The sequence below is a fragment of the Scyliorhinus torazame genome, chromosome 11, assembly GCF_047496885.1.
Source record: "Scyliorhinus torazame isolate Kashiwa2021f chromosome 11, sScyTor2.1, whole genome shotgun sequence".
NCBI classification, from domain to species: Eukaryota; Metazoa; Chordata; class Chondrichthyes; order Carcharhiniformes; family Scyliorhinidae; genus Scyliorhinus; species Scyliorhinus torazame.
Window position 1 is genome coordinate 231045497 of NC_092717.1, and position 24880 is coordinate 231070376.

The 24880-nt window shown below is 45.3% G+C and overlaps 1 protein-coding gene across 3 annotated transcripts in view; it reads right to left on the reverse strand.

Moving 5' to 3' along the window:
• The window catches only part of cep192 (centrosomal protein 192), a 203953-nt gene that overhangs the window by 172303 nt on the left and 6770 nt on the right, over positions 1-24880 (reverse strand). For 2 of the 3 annotated variants that reach the window (XM_072468422.1, XM_072468421.1), the window contains exons 2-5: positions 20530-20716; positions 14252-14374; positions 9484-9650; positions 6523-6578 (exon numbers count right to left, since the gene is read on the reverse strand). In XM_072468422.1, the coding sequence (XP_072324523.1) occupies positions 6523-6578; positions 9484-9650; positions 14252-14374; positions 20530-20696 (513 nt within the window). In that variant the 5' untranslated portion in view covers positions 20697-20716. The remainder of the gene's footprint in view (positions 1-6522; positions 6579-9483; positions 9651-14251; positions 14375-20529; positions 20717-24880) is intronic. The other variant, XM_072468423.1, reaches the window with a different exon arrangement.

Below are 24880 nucleotides of genomic sequence, written 5' to 3' on the forward strand. Positions count from 1 at the left end.
TCGAAAGGTGGTTCAATCCACGCCGGCTAGCGTGGGTTGACAGCGGCGGGACTTCGGCCCATCGCAGACTGGAGAATCGCCGGGGGTGGGCCCGCCGACCGGCGCGATTTCCGCCGACCGGCACGACGCGATTCCCGCCCCAGCCGAATCTCTGGTGGCGGAGAATTCGGGACACGGCGGGGGCGGGACTCACACCAGCCCCCGGAGATTCTCCCACCCTGATATAGGGATCACACAGGAAATGTTTGAAAATGATGCGAAAACTTGATTAAAATTAGAGTAAAAAAAGGTAGGGTTTGGGAATTGACATAACAGGTATAAAAGGGTACAAGGCCTGTAGTTATTGGTTTTATCCTTGCACTCTTTTTTAAAAACTCGAGTAGCCAATACCCAATTGCACAGTAAATCAAATTTAGACCTTACTGCATTTCACATTTCACCATACTCTGACCCCAACTAATGCCTATGTCCAGCATGAATCTAACTACAGGCCCCTTCCAGGCAGAGAAACATTAAATTAAACTCATTAAAATGATACCTTATTTCTAATGTTTACCCATACACATATCAATCCCTTAGTGGGGAAAACAGCAGCAGCCAGAGCAGTGGCACCACGGCTGGCTCTGATGTTCAGAAGGGTGGGTCAAAGCGCAGAAGAGTAATAGTAATAGGGGACTCTATAGTCAGAGGCACAGATAGGCGCTTCTGTGGGCGTGAAAGAGACTCCAGGATGGTATGTTGCCTCCCTGGTGCCAGGGTCCAGGATGTCTCCGAACGGGTAGAGGGAATCCTGAAGGGGGAGGGCAAACAGGCAGAGGTCGTTGTACATATTGGTACTAACGACATAGGCAGGAAGGGGCATGAGGTCCTGCAGCAGGAGTTCAGGGAGCTAGGCAGAAAGTTAAAAGACAGGACCTCGAGGGTTGTAATCTCGGGATTACTCCCTGTGCCACGTGCCAGTGAGGCTAGAAATAGGAAGATAGAGCAGACAAACACGTGGCTAAACAGCTGGTGTAGGAGGGAGGGTTTCCGTTTTCTGGACCACTGGGAGCTCTTCCGGGGCAGGTGTGACCTGTATAAGATGGACGGGTTGCATCTAAACCGGAGAGGCATAAATATCCTGGCCGCGAGGTTTGCTAGTGTCACACGGGAGGGTTTAAACTAGTATGGCAGGGGGGTGGGTACGGGAGCAATAGGTCAGAAGGTGAGAGCATTGAGGGAGAACTAGGGAATAGGGACAGTGTGGCTCTGAGGCAGAGCAGACGGGGAAAAGTTGCTGAACACAGCGGGTCTGGTGGCCTGAAGTGCATATGTTTTAATGCAAGGAGCATTACGGGTAAGGCAGATGAACTTAGAGCTTGGATTACTACTTGGAACTATGATGTTATTGCCATTACAGAGACCTGGTTGAGGGAAGGGCAGGATTGGCAGCTAAACGTTCCAGGATTTAGATGTTTCAGGCGGGATAGAGGGGGATGTAAAAGGGGAGGCGGAGTTGCGCTACTTGTTCGGGAGAATATCACAGCTATACTGCGAGAGGACACCTCAGAGGGCAGTGAGGCTATATGGGTAGAGATCAGGAATAAGAAGGGTGCAGTCACAATGTTGGGGGTATACTACAGGCCTCCCAACAGCCAGCGGGAGATAGAGGAGCAGATAGGTAGACAGATTTTGGAAAAGAGTAAAAACAACAGGGTTGTGGTGATGGGAGACTTCAACTTCCCCAATATTGACTGGGACTCACTTAGTGCCAGGGGCTTAGACGGGGCGGAGTTTGTAAGGAGCATCCAGGAGGGCTTCTTAAAACAATATGTAAACAGTCCAACTAGGGAAGGGGCAGTACTGGACCTGGTATTGGGGAATGAGCCCGGCCAGGTGGTAGATGTTTCAGTAGGGGAGCATTTTGGTAACAGTGACCACAATTCAGTAAGTTTTAAAGTACTGGTGGACAAGGATAAGAGTGGTCCGAGGATGAATGTGCTAAATTGGGGGAAGGCTAATTATGACAATATTAGGCGGGAACTGAAGAACATAGATTGGGGGCGGATGTTTGAGGGCAAATCAACATCTGACATGTGGGAGGCTTTCAAGTGTCAGTTGAAAGGAATACAGGACAGGCATGTTCCTGTGAGGAAGAAAGATAAATACGGCAATTTTCGGGAACCTTGGATGACGAGTGATATTGTAGGCCTCGTCAAAAAGAAAAAGGAGGCATTTGTCAGGGCTAAAAGGCTGGGAACAGACGAAGCCTGTGTGGCATATAAGGAAAGTAGGAAGGAACTTAAGCAAGGAGTCAGGAGGGCTAGAAGGGGTCATGAAAAGTCATTGGCAAATAGGGTTAAGGAAAATCCCAAGGCTTTTTACACGTACATAAAAAGCAAGAGGGTAGCCAGGGAAAGGGTTGGCCCACTGAAGGATAGGCAAGGGAATCTATGTGTGGAGCCAGAGGAAATGGGCGAGGTACTAAATGAATACTTTGCATCAGTATTCACCAAAGAGAAGGAATTGGTAGATGTTGAGTCTGGAGAAGGGGGTGTAGATAGCCTGGGTCACATTGTCATCCAAAAAGACGAGGTGTTGGGTGTCTTAAAAAATATTAAGGTAGATAAGTCCCCAGGGCCTGATGGGATCTACCCCAGAATACTGAAGGAGGCTGGAGAGGAAATTGCTGAGGCCTTGACAGAAATCTTTGGATCCTCGCTGTCTTCAGGGGATGTCCCGGAGGACTGGAGAATAGCCAATGTTGTTCCTCTGTTTAAGAAGGGTAGCAAGGATAATCCCGGGAACTACAGGCTGGTGAGCCTTACTTCAGTGGTAGGGAAATTACTGGAGAGAATTCTTCGAGACAGGATCTACTCCCATTTGGAAGCAAATGGACGTATTAGTGAGAGGCAGCACGGTTTTGTGAAGGGGAGGTCGTGTCTCACTAACTTGATAGAGTTTTTCGAGGAGGTCACTAAGATGATTGATGCAGGTAGGGCAGTAGATGTTGTCTATAATGGACTTCAGTAAGGCCTTTGACAAGGTCCCTCATGGTAGACTAGTACAAAAGGTGAAGTCACACGGGATCAGGGGTGAACTGGCAAGGTGGATACAGAACTGGCTAGGCCATAGAAGGCAGAGGGTAGCAATGGAGGGATGCTTTTCTAATTGGAGGGCTGTGACCAGTGGTGTTCCACAGGGATCAGTGCTGGGACCTTTGCTCTTTGTAGTATATATATATAAATGATTTGGAGGAAAATGTAACTGGTCTGATTAGTAAGTTTGCAGACGACACAAAGGTTGGTGGAATTGCGGATAGCGATGAGGACTGTCTGAGGATACAGCAGGATTTAGATTGTCTGGAGACTTGGGCGGAGAGATGGCAGATGGAGTTTAATCCGGACAAATGTGAGGTAATGCATTTTGGAAGGGCTAATGCAGGTAGGGAATATACAGTGAATGGTAGAACCCTCAAGAGTATTGAAAGTCAAAGAGATCTAGGAGTACAGGTCCACAGGTCATTGAAAGGGGCAACACAGGTGGAGAAGGTAGTCAAGAAGGCATACGGCATGCTTGCCTTCATTGGCCAGGGCATTGAGTATAAGAATTGGCAAGTCATGTTGCAGCTGTATAGAACCTTAGTTAGGCCACACTTGGAGTATAGTGTTCAATTCTGGTCGCCACACTACCAGAAGGATGTGGAGGCTTTAGAGAGGGTGCAGAAGAGATTTACCAGAATGTTGCCTGGTATGGAGGGCATAAGCTATGAGGAGCGATTGAATAAACTCGGTTTGTTCTCACTGGAACGAAGGAGGTTGAGGGGAGACCTGATAGAGGTATACAAAATTATGAGGGGCATAGACAGAGTGGATAGTCAGAGGCTTTTCCCCAGGGTAGAGGGGTCAATTACTAGGGGGCATAGGTTTAAGGTGAGAGGGGCAAGGTTTAGAGTAGATGTACGAGGCAAGTTTTTTTACGCAGAGGGTAGTGGGTGCCTGGAACTCACTACCGGAGGAGGTAGTGGAAGCAGGGACGATAGGGACATTTAAGGGGCATCTTGACAAATATATGAATAGGATGGGAATAGAAGGATACGGACCCAGGAAGTGTAGAAGATTGTAGTTTAGTCGGGCAGTATGGTCGGCACGGGCTTGGAGGGCCGAAGGGCCTGTTCCTGTGCTGTACATTTCTTTGTTCTTTGTTTGTCTTTGTTATAACTACCTTTGTTCTCCTAACAGAACGACTGGAGGATTATATCCAGCGCCTCTGGAATTTCTCCCTTACTGCTCTCAGTATTCTTCGATGCATTTGGTACAATCCTGGTGAAGTAAATAAGTACAGCCAGCCTAACTAATACTTCCTCTGTTAGAATGTTTAGCCCATCCAGTGTTTCTTCTTCCTCAGTAAAAGACAGATGCAAAATACTCATTTAGTACTTTAGCAATGCTCTCTGCCTCCACATGCAAATCCCCTTTTTGCTTCTGAATCAGAAGTCTTCTTTTTACAATACCTTTAGAACACACTTTTGGATCCTTTTGTGTTCGCCATCAGTCTCTTCTCATACTCTCTCTTCGCTTCTCATTTCTTTTTCCACTTCCCCTCTAAACTTTCTATCTTCAGCCTAGCTTTCACTTGCATTATCAATCTGTCATACCTGCCCTTTTTCTGCTTCATCTTACTCTCTCGTTCCTCATCCAAAGAATTCTGGATTTGCTCATTCTACCTTTCCCCCTCAGATGCATGCACCTTGACAATATCTGAACTCTCTCCTCTTTAAAAGACAGTCCACTGTTCCATTAGTCTTGCCTGCCAAACTTTGATTCTAATTTATTTACCTGGGCCAGATCGATTCTCAACCCATTGAAATTGGCCCTGCCTCAATTAATTACTCTGCTTAACTCCTGGTCATAGTACACAGTAAATCAAATTTAGACCCCACTGCATTTCACCCTACTCTGACCCCACATAATACCTTACTATTTTTTAATCCAGTGCTATAGGTCTTTCCCAATTCATTGTGCATCGTGTTTTTTCCCATAGATTTTACAGTGCAGGAGGCCATTCGGCCCATCGAGTCTGCACCGGCTCTTGGAAAGTGCACCCTACCCAAGGTCCACACCTCCACCCTATCCCCGTAGCCCAGTAACCCCAGCCAACACTAAGGGCAACTTTGGACACTAAGGGCAATTTAGCATGGCCAATCCACCTTACCTGCACATCTTTGGACTGTGGGAGGAAACCAGAGCACCAGGAAGAAACCCACGCACACACGGGGAGGATGTGCAGACTCCGCACAGACAGTGACCCAAGCCGGAATCGAACCTGGAACTGTGAAGCAATTGTGCTATCCACAATGCTACCGTGCTGCCCTAATCTATTTTCCCCTATCTATTGTCACCACCTGGTTCTCATCCCCGTGCTACGTTCATTTAAACCCTCCCCAATAGTACTAGCAAACCAACCTGTCACAACACTGTTTCCATTTCTGTTAAGGTACAACCCACTGGACCTACAGAGCTCCCACCTCCTCCAGAAAAGATGCCAATACCCCAGGGAGCTAAATAAGGATGGCATGATGGCACAGTGGTTAGCACTGCCATCTCATGGAGCCGAGGACCCAGGTTCGATTGCGGGGTCACTGTTCGTGTGGAGTTTGCACATTTCTCCTCCCACAACCCAAAATGATGTACAGGGTAGGTGGATTGGCCACGCTAAATTGCCCCTTAATTGGAAAAAAAAGAATTGGATACTCTAAATTTTAAAACAAATCTCAGGAAGCTAAAGCCCCCTGACCTGCATCATTTCTTCAGCCACACATTTGTCTGTTCGATCCAATTTCTACACACACTGGCACTGGGAGAAATTTGGAGGTTAATACTTTTTAGGTCCTACTCATTTTGCTTCTCTCCTAGATCCCCAAATTCTGCCTCCAGGACTACATCACACTCTCTACCCATGTCATTGGTATGGGTACGGAGCATGACTGCTGGCTGTTCATCCGCTCAACACTAATCAGCACCAACATCCCCACCTTTGGCCTTGTGTTCGAGGGAAGGTCATTTACCAATTAGTTGAAGATTATTATACTAAGGATGCAACCATGAGGAACGCTTGCAACAATATCTGTGGGGTGACTGAGTTAAGCAAAACAGCATTCATATTCATTTACAGCATCTAGAATGTTTGTCATGGGTGCTTTAAAAAGCAAGATTAACCTACAGTGCTGAGGACCTGGAGTTTGCACATTCTCCCAGTGTTTCACACCCACAACCCAAAGATGTGCAGGTTAGGTGGACTGGCCACACTAAATTGGAAAAAAATAATTGGGTACTCCAAATTTATATTTAAAAAAAAAGATTAAAGTTCAAAAAGCTATTATCTACTTCTGATAATGACATTCTCCAAATATTCAATCATGCACCATGTGGGCATTTAGTGACCAAAAGCTTTCGAATGATAAAGATAAGTTCAATGATCAAACTGCTTTAAAGTTACAACTCATGAAGAAGTACAACAATTATATATTTTGGGTGCAAATACCTTCTTTTCTTTATTGTTAGTATCGTCAGTCAGACTATCCAACCCAGAATGAATCCCTGCAAAAGTAAGCAGCAAATTTAAGCAAACAAAAAAAGAAAAAATTATCAGAATTTTGAATTCATTTCAGGATATGATCATTGCTGGCAAGGCTGATCTGCAGTGGCCATCTCTACTTGCTTGGAGGTAGTGGTGGACTACCTTCTTGAGCCATTGTCGCCCGTGTAGCAAAGGTGCTCTACATGCCATTAGGTGTTGAATCAATTTGATACACCCGAGTGGCTTGGTAAACCACTTCAAAAGGGCAGTTATAAACCAATTATAATGACTAGGGTAAGAGTAGGGCCAGTCAAGGACAGTAGTGGGAAGTTGTGCGTTGAGTCCGAGGAGATAGGAAAGTTGCTAAATGAATATTTTTCATCAGTATTCACACAGGAAAAGGACAATGTTGTCAAGGAGAATACTGAGATACAGGCTACTAGAGTAGAAGGGCTTGAGGTTCATAAGGAAGAGGTGTTAGCAATTCTGGAAAGTGTGAAAACAGATAAGTCCCCTGGGCCGGATGGGATTTATCCTAGGACTCTCTGGGAAGCTAGGGAGGAAATTGCTGAGCCTTTCTTTAAGTCATCTTTGTCTACAGGAATAGTGCCAGAAGACTGGAGGATAGCAAATGTTGTCCCCTTGTTCAAGAAGGGGAGCAGAGACAACCCCAGTAACTATAGACCAGTGAGCCTTACTTCAGTTGTGGGCAAAGTCTTGGAAAGGTTTATAAGAGATAGGATGTATAATCATCTGGAAAGGAACAATTTGATTACAGATAGTCAACAAGGTTTCGTGAAGGGTAGGTCGTGCCTCATAAACCTTATTGAGTTGTTTGAGAAGGTGACCAAATAGGTGGATGAGGGTAAAGCAGTTGATGTGGTGTACATGGATTTCAGTAAAGCGTTTGATAAGGTTCCCCACGATAGGCTACTGCAGAAAATACGGAGGCATGGGATTCAGGGTGATTTAGCAGTTTGGATCAGAAATTGGCTAGCTGGAAGACGACAAAGGGTGGTGGTTGATGGGAAATGTTCAGACTGGAGTCCAGTTACTAGTAGTGTACCACAAGGACCTGTTTTGGGGCCACTGCTGTGTCATTTTTATAAATGACCTGGAGGAGGGCGTAGAAGGATGGGTGAGTAAATTTGCAGATGACACTAAAGTCGGTGGAGTTGTTGACAATGCGGAAGGATGTTACAGGTTACAGAGGGACATAGATAAGCTGCAGAGCTGGACTGAGAGGTGGCAAATGGAGTTTAATGCAGAAAAGTGTGAGGTGATTCATTTTGGAAGGAATAACAGGAAGACAGAGTATTGGGCTAATGGTAAGATTCTTGGTAGTGTGGTTGAGCAGAGAGATCTCGGTGTCCATGTACATAGATCCCTGAAAGTTGCCACCCAGGTTGATTGGGTTGTTAAGAAGGCGTACGGTGTGTTAGCTTTTATTGGTAGAGGGATTGAGTTTCAGAGCCATGAGGTAATGTTGCAGCTGTACAAAACTCTGGTGCGGCCGCATTTGGAGTATTGGGTGCAATTCTGGTCACCGCATTATAGGAAGGATGTGGAAGCATTGGAAAGGGTGCAGAGGAGATTTACCAAAATGTTGCGTGGTATGGAGGGAAGGTCTTATGAGGGAAGGCTGAGGGACTTGAGGCTGTTTTTGTTAGAGAGAAGGTTAAGAGGTGACTTAATTGAGGCATACAAGATGATCAAAGGATTAGATAGGGTGGACAGTGAGAGCCTCTTTCCTCGGATGGCGATGGCTAGCACGAGGGGACATAGCTTTAAATTGAGGGGAGATAGATATAGGACAGATGTCAGAGGTTGGTTCTTTACTCAGAGTAGTCAGGGGGTGGAATGCCCTGCCTGCAACAGTAGTGGACTCGCCAACATTAAGGGCATTCAAATGGTCATTGGATAGACATATGGACGATAAGGGAAGTGTAGATGGGCTTTAGTGTGGTTTCACAGGTCAGCGCAACATCGAGGGCCGAAGGGCCTGTACTGCGCTGTAATGTTCAATGTTCTATAATTATGTGGGTCAGGAGTAGTCTCCTGCAAGGAAGACAGATTTCATTTGCTGAAGGACTTTTTTGAAGCCGTCCTTACTTTTTCTGATTTTCTTTCTATCTCCAGATTTAAAACAACGGAATTCTAATTCTCAATGGTAAATGTGGGTCCATGTGGAATTGAAAATTATTTCTATTTTTGTCCACTTGCAAGTATGCATGTCAAAATATAATAAAATGACCGTTCCGAAGGGATGGGCGATGGCCTCCGTTGCCCTCAGCCCGGAAGTGTAAAAGATTTCAGTTTAGACAGGCAGTATGGTCAGCGCTCGCTTCATAGATTATCATAGAATTTACAGTGCAGAAGGAGGCCATTCGGCCCATTGAGTCTGCACCGGCTCTTGGAAAGAGCACCCTACCCAAGGTCAACACCTCCACCCTATCCCACAACCCAGCAACCCCACCCAACACGAAGGGCAATTTTGGACACTAAGGGCAATTTATCATGGCCAATCCACCTAACCTGCACATCTTTGGACTGTGGGAGGAAACCGGAGCACCCGGAGGAAACCCACGCACACACGGGGAGGAGGTGCAGACTCCGCACAGACAGTGACCCAAGCCGGAATCGAACCTGGGACCCTGGAGCTATGAAGCAATTGTGCTATCCACAATGCTACCGTGCTACTGCTTGGAAGGCCGAAGGGTCTGTTCCTGTGCTGTACTTTCCTTTGTTCCTTATTAATGTGAACTCAACTAATAAATCAATTATTCCCCTTTAATTCAGATCCAAATGTGGTTATAGTGGCAAGCTCAATTTCAATTAATTTATTTCAAATTTGATAATTTCAAGGAAACCATTTAGAGTATTTTGTAAAACTTTGCGATATTCAGAATGGCTGCTCATACATACCATCTAGTTTACCAACAGACAATATTCCAAATTTGACATCTCGTCTATTGTTATATTTCCCTGAAAACGCATGTTCTGAATTTACTTCCGAGGGGGGAGATTCATCCAAGTGCTTGTTCGTCACATCAGGAATACAGTGAGCGTCAAGGAAGTCATTGACATGTTCTCTAAAATAAAAAGCACAGCAAAAAATTCCAACAGTAGAAAATGCACTCACCAGTTTGGAATTTTTAAAATAAGCTTCATTTTGTAAAATGGAGATATGGACCATCATAGAAAATCGGAGGGAGAGGCCATAGGGCCCTTTGAGCCTGCTCCGCCATTCATGATGATCATCCAACTCAACAGCCTGATCTCCGCCTCTCCCCCCCCCCCCCCCCCCATATCCTTTGATCCCCTTCACCCAAATGCTATATCTAACTGCTTCATAAAACATACAATATTTTGGTCTCAACTGTTTTCTGTGGTGGTGAATTCCACAGGTGAAAAAATTTCTTCTCCTCTTCAGTCCTCAATGGTCTGCCCAGTATCCTCGTACTGTGACCCCTGGTTCTGGACACCCCCACCATCAGGAACATCCTTCTTGCATTTACCCTGTTAGAATTTTATAGGCGTCTACGAGATCCCCCCCTCATTCTTCTGAACTCTCGTGAATACAATCATAACTGACTCAATCTTTCCTCATACGCCAGTCCTGTGATCCCAGGAATCAGTCTGGTAAACCTTCTCTGCACTCTCTCTCTCTCTCTCTAGTAAGAATATCCTTCCTCAGATAAGATGACCAAAACTGCACACACTATTCCTCGTGTTGTCTCACCAGGGTCCTGTACAATTACAGCAAGACATCTCTGCTCCTGTCCTCAATCCTCTCACTATGAAGGCCAACATGCCATTTGCCTTCATTACCGTCTGCTGCACCTGCATGCGTACCTTCAGCGACTGGCCATTCAGATAATAATCTGCCTTTCCATTTTTGCTCCCAAAGTGGATAATCTCACATTGATCCAAATTATACTGCATCTGCCAATCATTGGCCCACTGACTCAAGTTGTCCAAGTCACACTGAAGCATCTCTGCATCCTCCTCACAGCTCACCCTCTCAACCAGCTGTGTGACATCTGCAAATTTGTAGATATTGCATTTTGTTCCCTCATCTAAATCATTCATATATATTGTGAATAGCTGGGGTTCCAGCACTGATCCCTGCAGTACCTCCTAGTCACTGCCTGACATTTGGAAAAAGACTAATTTATCCACTCTTTGTTTCTTGTCTGCCGACCAGTTTTCTATCCATCTCAACACACTACCTCTAATCCCATGCTGTAATTTTACATGCTAATCTCCTATGTGCGACTTAGGCAAAATACCTTCTGAAAGTCCAAATAAGCCACATCCACTGGTTCCTTCAATCAACTCTACTAGTTACAAACGCGAAGAATTCCATTACATTTGTTAAACATGATTTCCCTTTTGTAAATCCATGCCGACTCTGTCCGACCCGGTCATTGTTTTCCTCACTCCCAAATGACTCAGGCAAAGTACCTTGCATGATGAATGCCAATGGTACTCATCAGATGAATTTTAGATGTACTAGATGCTCTTGGAGAATAGTTATATCCCACAATGAAATGGATCCCATTACATACGATTAAGTAAGGGCACCCTTAAGAGATAATTTTTGAGTACAATGCAAAGAACTCTTTCTTTTGTAGATACAGTCATTGCTCTGGTTTATGTCAGTTTTTTCTACAAGGTATAGGAGTATAGATTTCAATCTGGCAGCTGAGTAAATTAAAATTATGTTCAAAAATACAATTTAAGTGTATTGTTTATACAACAAAGAAATGTTATTTTGAAGCTTCAGAACCATTGTTGTCTTTGAACATTGCAAAATAACATCTAATTCATGTGGTTTGAAAAATTAAATTGTAAATGTCTTTTTTTCAGATAGATCTGCACAGACTCCTGAAACCGGTCGGTAAAATCCTCTTTGCTGGTCATAGCTATTTCCCCCTGGCTATTTATTTATTTATGTGTTGGCCACAAACAGGTCTCGGAACAGTGTGGGTGAATGGCTCCCATGTTTTGTGGGAGCCCTCTTCCAACCCACGGATGGTGAATTTGATTTTCTCCATTTGGAGAAATTCTGATAAGACGGACGGACAGCCAGTCTGCAACTTTCGGCGGTGCTGCTGATCGCCAACCAAGCAGGATTCTACGACGGGCGATCAGGGAGGCAAAGGCAAGGGCGTCCGCCGTCCTCCCCATGAAGAGAACTGGCTGGTATGATACCCCGAAGACCTCCACTTTCAGGCATGGTTCCACCCTCATCCCACAACTTTGGACATTCCTTCGAAGAAGGCTGTCCAGTACCCAGCAAGTCTGGGGGCTTTTGGTCAAAGACTTGTAAGCAAAAGCCCATGCGATTAAAGGGTAAATGGCAATGTGGATCCAAAATATGCCAAGAGGCAGTCAGTAGAATCACGAACAATTGTTTTTCAGAATGGAGAGAATTATAGTGCTGTTAACCAGGGTCTGGTATTTGGAACACTGGTCTTTTTGATGCCAATTACAATCTAGACTTGGATACAGGGTACATTTTTTCAAAAAGTTTGCAAAACACAAAACTGTAGTAAAAACATGGGAGGACAATATTGAGGCTTCACAAGGCGAAAAACAGACTAGTGAATTTGGTAGGCACAAAAATAACTGAAATTTAATGCAGGAAAGCACAAGTCGGTGTCCCATTCCATTTTCAACGCAACTCCAAATTATAAGCACTTTGCTGTTCTTAGCTTTAAAGGGTGACCTACATTGACTCCCAGTTAAGTAATGCCTCAATCTTTGAGCTTGAACCCTTTTGTGGTCTTGTCCTTCATATCTCTTTCTAATCTCCTCCAGTCCACAATCCTCTTCAGTGTTTTCTGGGCTGGTTTAGCACAGTGGGCTAAACAGCTGCCTTGTAATGCAGAGCAATGCCAGCAGCGAGGGTTCAATTCCCGTACCGACCTCACCGAACAGGCGCCGGAATGTGGCGACGAGGGGCTTTTCACAGTAACTTCATTGAAGCCTACTTGTGACAATAAGCGATTATTGTTATTATTATTCCTACAATTCTGGCCTCTTGAACATCCCCGATTCTAAATCACCCCATCATTGGCAACTGTGCCTTCAACTGTCACAGTACTAAGAAATTTGAAGACTAGGTAATTTAGTTAATCAAGCCTGTTCCAACAATCAATAAGGTTATGACTTTTCTGGTCTTAAACAGGCCTTGTAGCCTTCCTGCCTACCCCACCACATAACTCTCAACTGGTTTTTAGATAAAATATACGTCGAGATCAATCCTGAATATATTCAATGACCCCGCCTTCATTGCTTTCTGTGGAAGAGAATTCCAAACACTAACAACCTTCAGAAGAAATTCCTCTTCATCCCAGACTTAAATGAGACCCTTATTTTTAAAACTGCGTCCCCTAGTCCTAGATACTAATTCCATCCCCACCGGGGCAAAAACATTCTCACAGCATCGACTCTGTGAAATTCACTGTAAATCTGAGATGTTTCAATAAGATCATCTCTCATTCATTTAAACCCCCACGCATACAGGCTTAATCTGTTCAAACTTTCCTCGTAAAACAAGTCATTCATCCCAGGAATCAGTCTAATTAACATTCTTTGAATTGCTTCCAATGCAAGCATATCCCATACGAGGACCAAAACTGTACACAGTACTCTAAAGTTAAGATCTGAGCAATGCCCTGGACAGCTGTAGCAAGATTTCCCTACTTTTATATCCCATCCCCCTTGCAATAAAGGCTAACATTCCATTTTCATTCCAAATTACTTACTGTACCAGCATGATAGCTTGTGATTCATGTTCAAGGACACCCAGGCCTCTCTGCACTGCAGCCTCTTGCCATTTAAATAATAGTCTGCTTTTCTATTCTTCCCACCAAAATGGATAACCTCACACTTTTCAACATTATACACCATCTGCCAAAATTGCCACTTAACTCACTTAACCCAACTATATCCCGTTGCAGAGTTTATAATCTCAAATTGATTCCTACCTACCTATTTTTGTGTTGCCAGCAAATTTAACTACAATTTACTCAGTCCCATCCTCCAAGACATTAATAGTAGATCATAAATAGTTAGAACTCCAGCAAAGATTCCTGCAGCATTACAGTTGGCCAACCTGAAAGTCACCAATTTATCCTGATTTGGTTTCCTGTTAGTTGGCCAATCTTCTTTCCATGCTAATATATCACCCTCAACGCCATGAGCTTATATTGCAGTAATCTTTGAGTGCCTTTTGGAAATCCACAAACAGTACATCTACAGGTTTCACGTTAACCACCCAGTCTGTTACGTCCTCGAAAGAACTCGAATACTTTGTGCACAATTTCCCTTTCATAAAACCATGTGAACTCTCCCTGATGCACTGTGATTTTTTAAATGTCCTGCTACTACCTCTTTAGTAATGGATTCCAGCATTTTCCGAATGACAGATGTTCGGCTAACTGACCTACAGTTTCCTGCTTTGTTTCCCTGCCTTGGTGAATAGAGGTGTTACATTTGAGGTTTTTGAATCCATTGGGTCCTTTCCAGAATATAGGAAATTTTGGAAGATCATCTAAGCTCTGGAGTTTCCTTCCTCAACGTCTCTTCCTCTCTATCTACCCTGAAGACAGCCCTTAAAACCAAACTATTTCTCCATCAATCCCAAAATATTTTTTAAGCATGGGAATGACCAGCTACTTACAGTTCATCTTTAAAACTAAGTGCAAACATTTTACAGGTTTCCGAATTTGAAACATTTGATAGATGAGTGTCCGCTCTGGAAAACCTTCCTTCTTCCAAGTATGAAGTTTGAATATCTGGAATTCTGCAAGAAATGGGTTTGAATTTACATGGAAATTATGTAAAAATTATATTCATTTGCTAAAGAATAATAACGCTGTTATTTCAATGTCTCAGAAAAAGTGGGTGGTTTATGACTTTCAGATTGAATTACAGAATCCCTGCAGTGCAGAACGAGGCCATTTGGCCCGTCAGGTCTGCACCGACCCTCCAAAAGGAGGACACCATCTAGGCCCACGCCCCTGCCCTATCCCCATGACCCCACCAAACCACTATGGGGCAATTTAGCATGGCCAATCCACCTACCCTGCACATCTTTGGACTGTGGGAGGAAACTGAAGCACCCGGAGGAAACCCACGCAGATACGGAGAGAACGTGTAAACTGAACACAGTCAACCGAGGCCGGAATTAAACCCGGGTCCCTTGTGTCGTGATGCAACAGTGCTATCATGCTGTGCCATCATGCTGCCCCTTGCAGCATTTAATGTTAATTGCTCCAAAAAGGTCTCACATGACTGTCCATTTTATTCATGCAGCATTGACTCACAAACTACAGGTCTATTGTGTCAATATAGTATATTTAGGACTGCTCAGAGTTTCTCAAGACAGACTGTCAAGAGAACATGGTTCTCATACATATCACAAGCACATAGGTGATCTACTTGTGCCTGTACTCACTGGGGTTTAGAAGAATGGGAGGTGACCTTACTGAGACATATGGAATTCTCAAGGGGCTTGATAATGGATAGATACTGAAAGGTTGTTTTCCCATGTAGGAGAGTCCAGGACTAAAGAGCATAATATCAGAGTAAGATCTCATCCATTTACGACAGAGGAGGAATTTCTTCTCTGGGGAGTAGTGAATCTGTGGAATTCTTTACTGCAGAGGGCTATAAAGACTGGGTCGTTAAGTATGTTCAAGGCTAGGGCAGCACGGTGGCGCAGTGGGTTAATCCTGCAGCCTCACGGCGCCGAGGTCCCATGTTCGATCTCAGCTCTGGGTCATTGACCGTGTGGAGTTTGCACATTCTCCCCGTGTTTGCATGGGTTTCGCCCCCACAACCTAAAGATGTGCAGGCTAGGTGGATTGGAGACGCTAAATTACCCCTAAACTGAAAAAGATGAATTGGGTACTCTAAATGTATTTTTAAAAAGTATGTTCAAGGTAGAGTTGGCAGATTTTATATCAATAAGGGAATCAAGGGTGATGGGGGTCCAGCGGTAAAGCGGAGTTACATAGAAAATAGAAGCAGGAGGAGGCTATTCAATCCTTCGAACCTGCTCCACCATCCATTATGATCATGGCTGATCATCAAGTTCAATGCCCTGGTCCCACTTCCTCCTACTCCTCCTCCCTCCACTCCCTCCTTCTCTCCCCCCCCCCCCCCCGCCCAAGAATTATATCTAATTCCTTCTTGAAATTACACAATGTTTTGGCCTGAACTCCTTTCTGTGGTAGTGAATTCCACAGATTCACCACTCTCTGGGTGAAGAAATTTCGCTCCACTCCAGTCCTAAAAGGTTTTCCTCTTATCCTCAACTATGGCCCCGAGTTCTGGACCCTCCTACCCTCGGGAACAGTCTTTTTGACTCTATTCTGTTAGAATTTTATAAGTTTCGATGAGATTGTTGGAATCTTTAATTTAAGGGATCTTAACCTGCCGAACTACACCAGGTTTGGGGGAAGCTTTGATTCATCAACTAAGTCCTGGCGCACTACGTCAAGTTGTAAGATTTGTAATATTTCTGGACTATACCAAGTTGTTGGATTCCTAGTATTATTCGACTGTGTAAAGTTGAAGGAATTTATATTATTTCTACTATTCGGTTACCAGCAGCACTTTGCGATTACTGGGACTCAGCAGAAACTTCAGTTAAAACTTCTCAGGTGCCAAAAAGAATTGTTTTATTTGTCTTCTATTGATTACAATTTGAAAGTCATTTAAAAGGCAATTCGTAGACAATGCGAAGCTTTCAGAGAATTACAGACATTATCTTTTTGTTTAGGCAGACAGCTCGAAAGTAACTTTTAAAAGGTCAAAGTCTGGAAATGAAACATGAAGAGAGAGCGAGAGCTAATCTTCAGCTAAACTCAAACTCAAAGTCAAAAGTACACTACATCACTGACACTAACAGAAAGACAACACAACAACACTACACAACACAAAGACTAAAATGGCGGGCGGAAACTTTTCAGTTATACGCTTTCATATCTATCTTAAGTCATCTAATCACACCTCAATATAATCCTAATTGGTTTGGGTTAGACTCAAACACATTTGATTTGATGGCAAGCCGTCCATCTTCAATGTGCAACATTAGCTTTTAATTGTTTCATATCTGCATGTTATGGAATGTGATATTCTGCTAATCTTTACCAACAAAAACTGGTCTTCTGCTGACTTAGCTGTTATCTACATTGTGAACAATGGTGCCTTCATGTTGCTATGGTGTCTGCTTCGTCCTTGATCTGATTACTGGTACAGCTTGTGTTTTAATGTCACACTGACTTTGAAAATATGCATTTGCCAGAACAACGGACCTCAGTAAAAGTGAATTATGCTGTATAAACAGCTATCTTTTACCTATATTATTTGTATTAGAAATACCTGGCTTCTACAGAGATTCTCTCACTCTTCTAAACTCGAATATAAGGGCAGCACAGTAGCATTGTGGATAGCACAGTTGCTTCACAGCTCCAGGGTTCCAGGTTCGATTCCAGCTTGGGCCACTGTCTGTGCCGAGTCTGCACATCCTCCCAGTGTGTTTGTGGGTTTCCTCCGGGTGCTCCGGTTTCCTCCCACAGTCCAAAGATATGCAGGTTAGGTGGATTGGCCATGATAAATTGCCCTTAGTGTCCAAAATTGCCCTTAGTGTTGGTGTTGGGTGGGGTTACTGGGTTATATGGGGATAGGGTGGAGGTGTTGACCTTGGGTAGGGTGCTCTTTCCAAGAGCTGGTGCAGACTCGATGGGCCGAATGGCCTCCTTCTGCACTGTAAATTCTATGAATGATAATCCAAACGGACTTAGTCCTGCCACCCCAGGAATCAGCCTGGTGAACCTTTGCTGCACTCCCTCCATAGCAAGAACATCCTTCCTCAGATAAGGACACCAAAACTGCAAACACTTCAGGTGTGGCCTCACCAATGCCTTATATAACTGCAGTAAAACATCCCTATTCCTATACTCAGTTAAGGATTATCACATCAGATCAGTCAAGATATAACTGAATGGCAGAGCAGACTCGATGGGCCGAATGGGCTACTTATACTCCAATGTGTGGAAGGTGCTACAGTTAAACCCGGAGAGCAAGCTAGAAAGACAGCCAGCTAGAAAGACAATCACTTAACATCATGATTAATAACTCAGATCGGCAGGCTCAAAATTCTCAAAACCAGGTCCTTAGAATTAGCATTTTCTCTTCTTATAAATTTACCCAATTATTTTTTTCCAATAAAGGGGCAATTTAGCGTGGCCAATCTACCTATCCTGCACATCTTTGGGTTGCGGGGGTGAGACCCACGCAGACACGGGGAGAATGTACAAACTCTACACGGACAGTGACCCAGGGCCGGGATCAAACCAAAATTTATTTTATAAATTTAAATACCAAACAAGCCATTTACAATCAACATGAAACAAATGTAGCTTGTTCCTGCACTACATCTACGCTTCTTGCAATAATTACTGCACCATTGCCTTTTACCCCCCCCATTAGATTTTCTCCAAATCCAGTGGACGTCTCCTCCCTTAGAATTTGGAAACAGTTTAGGTAGCATTTCAAGGCGGTCCCTATTTACAATAATCGCCTTTTCTGACATGCTGGTTTGGACTCGACATTTAAATCTTGGGAGGTGAAGAGTTGGGCACCCGTTCTTGGATGTATTTGGGCACCTGTTCGTGGAGAGGTCGTTTGCCAGTGTTAAGGAATTAGCCGAGAAATTTCAGCTGCCTAATTCCAGTCTCTGTAGGTATTTCCAAGTTCGCGTTTTTTCATGTAAAGCTTTTCCTTCCTTTCCTTTGGCACTACCCTGTTCCTGATGGAAGATTCTGGGCGAAATTCTTTGATAATGGGGCTATGTCCCCATGGCCGTGAGAAAACAGGCGCAAATCACTCTGGACTTTCCTGGAGAAAATCCAGAGAGTGATTCTCCGTTTTGCAGAGGGCGAGCAGGGCCCCGGAGTGCTTCTCGCAGCTCCAGCTGCCGATACAGGGCCCTGCACTTCTGACCGCAGGTCCGCGCAACATGGCGGACCCACAGCGCGGGCCGCCCGGACAATATAGCCCCCCCCCCCCACAGATCGCGCGCGCCCACCGATCGGTGGCCCCCGATCGCAAGCCTGGCCGTCCTGGAGAACCCACCCCAAGTGACGGATCTCCACCCCCCCCCCCTGGCCAGGGACTGAGCCCACAGCCGCCACTCCGAGTTCCTGCAGGGTGAAACTATGAGTGAAGCACGCCGGCAGGAACCGGCCAGTTGTCGGCGGAGAATCGCCGCGGGGGCCTCTTTTGTTGGCCCTCGACCGGCACCGCGTCGACAGCACGCACGCGATTGGCAGCAACTCTCCTGCCCCCGGAGAATCACGGGAGCAGCGTCGGACCCGATCACGGGTCTGACGCCTATTCTCCGTCCCCTGCACGATAGCAGCTCGGAGAATCCCGGCCTCGGTCTCGGGTTAGGTCTGACGGGGATCTATTTCGGATATATATATATATATTATATATATATAGTCCGGGCAGCACGGTGGCGCAGTGGGTTAGCCCTGCAGCCTCACGGCGCCGAGGTCCCAGGTTCGATCCCAGCTCTGGGTCATTGTCCGTGTGGAGTTTGCACATTCTCCCAGTGTTTGCGTGGGTTTCACCCCCACAACCCAAAGATGTGCAGGGTAGATGGATTGGCCACGCTAAATTGCCCCTCAAGTGGAAAAAATGAATTGGGTACTCCAAATGCAAAAAAAAAAAAAAATGGTCATATCCTTTCAACAAATTCTGCTTCGCTGAGTGGTGTGAGGGCAAAATGGGAGAGTTATTTGGGTCCCATTCTTAATGGTGGTGTGGAATGAGGCCCTTCAGGAGGGTTAACTCCAAGCCTCCATGTGCTCGGCTGAGCCAGATTCAGTTTAGGGTTTTGCATAGGACACACTTGACCAGGATGAGCAGGTTCTTCCCTGATGTTGAGGATATGGGTGAGCACTGTTATCTTGGGTCGGCTAATCATATGCATATGTTCTGGTCCTGTCCCAAACTTACAGGCTTTTGGACTTCATTCTTTAACACAGCATTAGCTATGAGGAGGGGTTGAATAAACTTGGTTTGTTCTCACTGGAACGAAGGAGGTTGAGGGGGCGACCTGATAAGAGGTCGACAAAATTATGGAGGGGCATAGACAGAGTGGATAGTAAGTGACTTTTTCTCAGGGTAGAGGGGTCAATTACTAGGGGGCACAGGTTTAAGGAGCGAGGGGCAAGGTTTAGAGGAGATGTATGAGGCAAGGTTTTTTTTACACAGAGGGTAGTGGGTGCCTGGAACTCGCTGCCGGAGGAGGTGGTGGAAGCAGGGACGATAGTGACGTTTAAGGGGCATCTTGACCAATACATGAATAGGATGGGAATACAGGGATACGGACCCCGGAAGTGTAGAAGATTTTAGTTTAGACGGGCAGCATCGTCGGTGGGGGCTTGGAGGGCCGAAGGGCCTGTTCGTGTGCTGTATTTTTCTTTGTTTATTTCGGAGATACTCCATGTAGATTTGGATCTGTGTCCGCTGGTGGCCATATTTGGGGTGTCGGATTCGCCAGTGATATTGTCTGGGGTGAAGACAGATGTCCTTGCCTTTGCGTCGTTGATAGCTCAGAGGCGAATGTTGTTTGGTTGGAGGTCTCCCACTCCGCCTAGTGCTTCTGTTTGGCTGGCTGACAATGTCATTTCTGCATTTGGAGGTCAAGTTCACCATCGGGGGTCAGTGGAGAGGTTTTATCTAAGATGGCAACCATTTATTTCCTTTTTTTAAGGAGTTGGTCACCGTCAGTTGTTAGGGGGTTTACGTTAATTTTTGTATTTGCGATGTTTTGGCTTTTTTTCCCTGTTTGATTGTTTCGGGTTGTATTGATTATGAAAAATTTCTTAATAAACATTATTTTTTAAACAAGAAAGAAATGCACGTGGTTATATGGCTCACCTGTTGCCCGAATCACATTGATTTTTAGCAACTGTTGATGCAGCTACAGGAAGTCCAAAATTTGAAGAAACTGTGACATTTTCCAGCATTTCACCGCTATTGACCCTCATAGACTGCAACAGAAAACTTGGAAAGGTATCATCCCCCAGATTTCTGACACTTTCCATTACTGTTATTTGATCTTCACCTGCAAAAAGGTTGAAATAAATAAACGGAATAAAACAGGAAGAAAAAGTGTAACCTCAAAACTACTTACTACAACAGGTTCCAACATTTTTGCCCAAGTCAGAACATCATAGATTCAAGTCCCATTAAGGACGTGTATATAATCTCTAGGCTAACAGTACTGACAGTAGTGAGGAAATGCAACATTGTAGAGGTGCCATCTTTCAAAGTATGTTAAGCAGGTCTTCAGTGGGCTTAAAAGATTCCATACTTCAAGCTACAGATGAGGGATGGCTCTGAACCTCCTCTGAACTGCCTCCAATGCCACTACACCTTTCCTCGAATAAGGGGACCAAAACTGTGCACAATACTCCAGGTGCAGTCTTAGCAATACCTTGTATAGTTGCAACAACACTTCCTTACCTCTATACTCAATTCCTTTTGCTATAAATGCCAACATTCCATTTGCTTTCCTTATTATCTGCTTCACCTGCATGCTCGTTTTCTGTGACTCATGCATGAGGACACCCAGATCCCTCTGCATCACAGCACCCCGAGGTTTCTCCCATACGTAGCTGCATACCAGCGACTGTACTTCAAAAGTAATTTATTGGTTGTGAAGCATGCAAAGTGCCGAAAACAGAACAGTTAACAAAATATGTGGGATCATGGATTTCATAGAGGTGTTGAGTATAAAAGCAGTGAAATTATGCTGAACCTGTGTAAAGCTCTGGTTAAGCCACAATTGGAGTACTGCGAGCAGTTCTGGTCACCACACTTCTGGAAAGATGTTGAGGGTTCTTGAGAGGGTACAGATTTACCAGCCATGGATGAAAGATTTCAGCTACGAGGCGAGGTTGAAGAAGCTGAGCTAATTCTCCTTGGAACAGGGATTTAATAAAGGCATATATGGTCATGACAGGTAATAAGGTAGATAAAGCAAGGCTGTTCCCATTAGCTAATGGTACAAGGACTAGGGGACACAAATTTAAGGTTTCAGGCAAGAGTTGGAAGAGGGGAATGTGAAGAAGAACTTTTTATGCTAATAAAGTACATCTGAAGTGTAATCACTGTTGCAACATAGGAAATGCAATAGCCAATCGGTGTACAAGATCCCATAAACTGCAGTTTGATAATAGCTGTATAATCTGAGTTTTTGCAGATATAAACATCGGACAAAATCAGAGAAAACTGCCCTAGTCTTCTTCAAAATAGAGCCATGGAATTTTATATCCGCCTTAAAAAGAGTGGACAGGGCCTTGGTTCAATAGTATACCCAGTTTCAGCCTGGATTATGTACTCAAAGATTGGGAATGGAACGCACAACAATATGACTTTGATGCAATGGCTGCTAGTAAGCCATAACTGGCATGGTTAAAAAGATGTCAGACAAGGGGACCAGGGGATGAGAAAAATATCAGCCATGATTGAATGGCGGAGCAGACTCGATGGGTCGAGTGGCCTAATTCTGCTCCTATGTCTTGTAAGTGCAACATGCTGTTATGGTTAGTCTGCCACTTGCATGAATATACTGGAAATTATCAACCAAATGCCAACCAATTTCCCAGGCTTGATACAAAAAATTATTTCACCATAAAAGAATGCAATTAAAGTAAACAACATTTTCGGGCAGGTGGGTTTCCATTGTATCTCAAACTGAAGATTTTTATCTTTGTGTTTAAAATCACTTTTTGAATTTTGCTGTTACCTTTTCTAATCACTTCCACCAACAAACCCCTCCTTTGATGCTGGTAGCTTGTGCATGCCTTCCACCATCCTGTCAGCAGCTGTGCCATTAGCTGCCTAAACTCTTTAATGCGGAACCCACTCAGTCCTCACCAATATTTATTCTTCAGCCAACAACACTGAAAGAAAACAGACTTCCGGTGGCGGCCATGGAATGAGTGGTCGCACACAAGGCAGCTCCGGCTCAAAGGCATTGGTTTTGGCATTTATTTACCCATTAGTTGGGTAGTTTTGGCAGAGAAGGAATGGAAAATGTAAAAGATGTTGTCTCCTGGCTATCAGACCCGGCAGAATACAGTGAAGGACCCGGCTAAGGAGTTGGAGGAGACCTGTGGCGCAGCACCAATTGTGAGAATGGCAGGGAAGGGTCGTCATCAGTGGGAAAGCCTCAGATGGAGAAATTGATGAGCTTCATCAAGGAGAAATTTTGACAGCATGGCAAGGAGATGCAGTGACTGGTCGAAGGTGATTGAGGGAGCGGTAGCACCTCTTCATGGATTGGGTAGAAAATCAGGTGGACAAGTGCCTCGAAACGCATGGGGCGACGATCCATGAGATGGAAAAGGTGCTGTCCGACCAGAATGACCATATTGTATTATTGGAGGCGGAGGTGAGGATCCTGGGGGATCTATGCAAGTCACTGCAGTCGAAGGTGGAGGAGCAGGGTCCACACGACAGAATTTACGGATTGTGGGACTGCCGAAGGTGTGGAGGGAATGAGCGCCATGAAGTATGTGTCGATGATGTTGGATAGGTTGGAGGAGATAGTGTTGGACAAGGCCCCAGAAGTGGATCATGCCCATAGGTCCTGGAGGCAGAAACTGAGAGAACGGGAGCTGCCGTGGGCAGTGATTGTGCGGATGCGCACGTTTTTGGACAAGGAGAAGGATCCTGAGGTGGGCAAAGGTGAAGCAGGTCCGTGAATGGGAGGTTATTTGTGAATTCTATTGTTTTTTCATGCAAGGAGTGTGCTAGATGGGACTCTTTGGGTCTTGTTGGTATTCAGGGTGGTTGGTGGCCTGTTGCTCAGGCTGAGGCGGTGTTTTGGGGAAAAGGCATGTATGGGGTCCCTTGGGTGGTAGTTGCCACACGAGCAGGCAATGCTAGTGAACGGGAATGGTGGCGGTGGTGGTTTGGGGGGGGGGGGGGGGGGGGGGGGGCAAGGATTGGCCCGGTTCCAGGGAGGGGGACGCGACGTGGCAGGGTTGGTGGATGAACGTGATCATGGACAAGGCCAGGGGAGTGCCTGGTTTAGAGTGGGATTGGGTGAGGCAGGACTGAAGGTGAGGCAAGCCTCCGATGAGAATTGTGACATTTGAATTTCGGGGGTTAAACAGACCAGTCAAGAGGTCTCCTGAAGAGATTGAGAGCGGAGATGCATCTCCGGGTGAAAGATCAGGTCAGGCTGAGAAAGGGATGGGTAGGACAAGTATTTCACACGGGGATTTTGACTGTTATGGAGCCGAGGGTGGACATGTCGAGCCCCAAGTCAATCGGAATGTCAAGGATGGCGAAGAGTTGGGAGGGTTTATAGATAGAATGGGGATGGTGCATCCGTAGAGGTTCAGAACCCGGGAGTACTCCTCCTTCTTGCACGTGTACAGAATTGAGTTTTCCGTGGTGAGTCAGGCAGTGCTGATGGGGGGGGTGGGGGGCGGGGAGGAGAGTGAGAGAGAGAGAGAGACAGAGAGAGAGAGAGAAAGAATATGCGGGAACTGTGATTTCGGACCACGCACCGCATTGGCTAGATGTGAATCTTAGTCGGGGCAGGTGCAGAGGCTGAGGTTGGATTCAGGACTTCATTTTTTAACAATCATTATTGTCACATGTAGGCTTACATTAACACTGCAATGAAGTTACTGTGAAAAGCCTCTAGTCGCCACATTTCGGCACCTGTTCGGTACACACGCGAGGGAGAATTCACAATGTCCAATTCACCTAACAGCACATCTTTCGGGACTTGTGGGAGGAAGCCAGAGCACCTGGAGGAAACCCACGCAGACACAGGGAGAACGTGCAGACCTCTGCACAGACAGTGACCCAAGCCGGGAATCGAACCTGAGGACCTGGCGCTGTGAAGCAACAGTGCTAACCACTGTGCTACCATGCCACTCTGGTCATAATCTGTATACTACTTAGGAACTATGTGGAGCTTAATCAGAATTGGGAGGTGTTGGCGGCCAAGTTGTGGAAAGCTTTGAAGGTGGTGGCCCGAGGTGAGATTATCTTGTTTACGGCGAGTAGGGATATGAGGGGGAGAGAGGAGCACCGGTGGCTGTTCGACGAGATAGTCAATGTGAATAGGAGGTATTTGGTGGCCCCCATGAAGGATTTGCTGGCAGAGGAAGAGTTTGACAGGTTGACAACTGTGTGGCAGCTGCGGAGGGCGAGGAGATGCAGTATGCATATGGAGAGAAGGCGAGTCATATGTTGGCCCCCC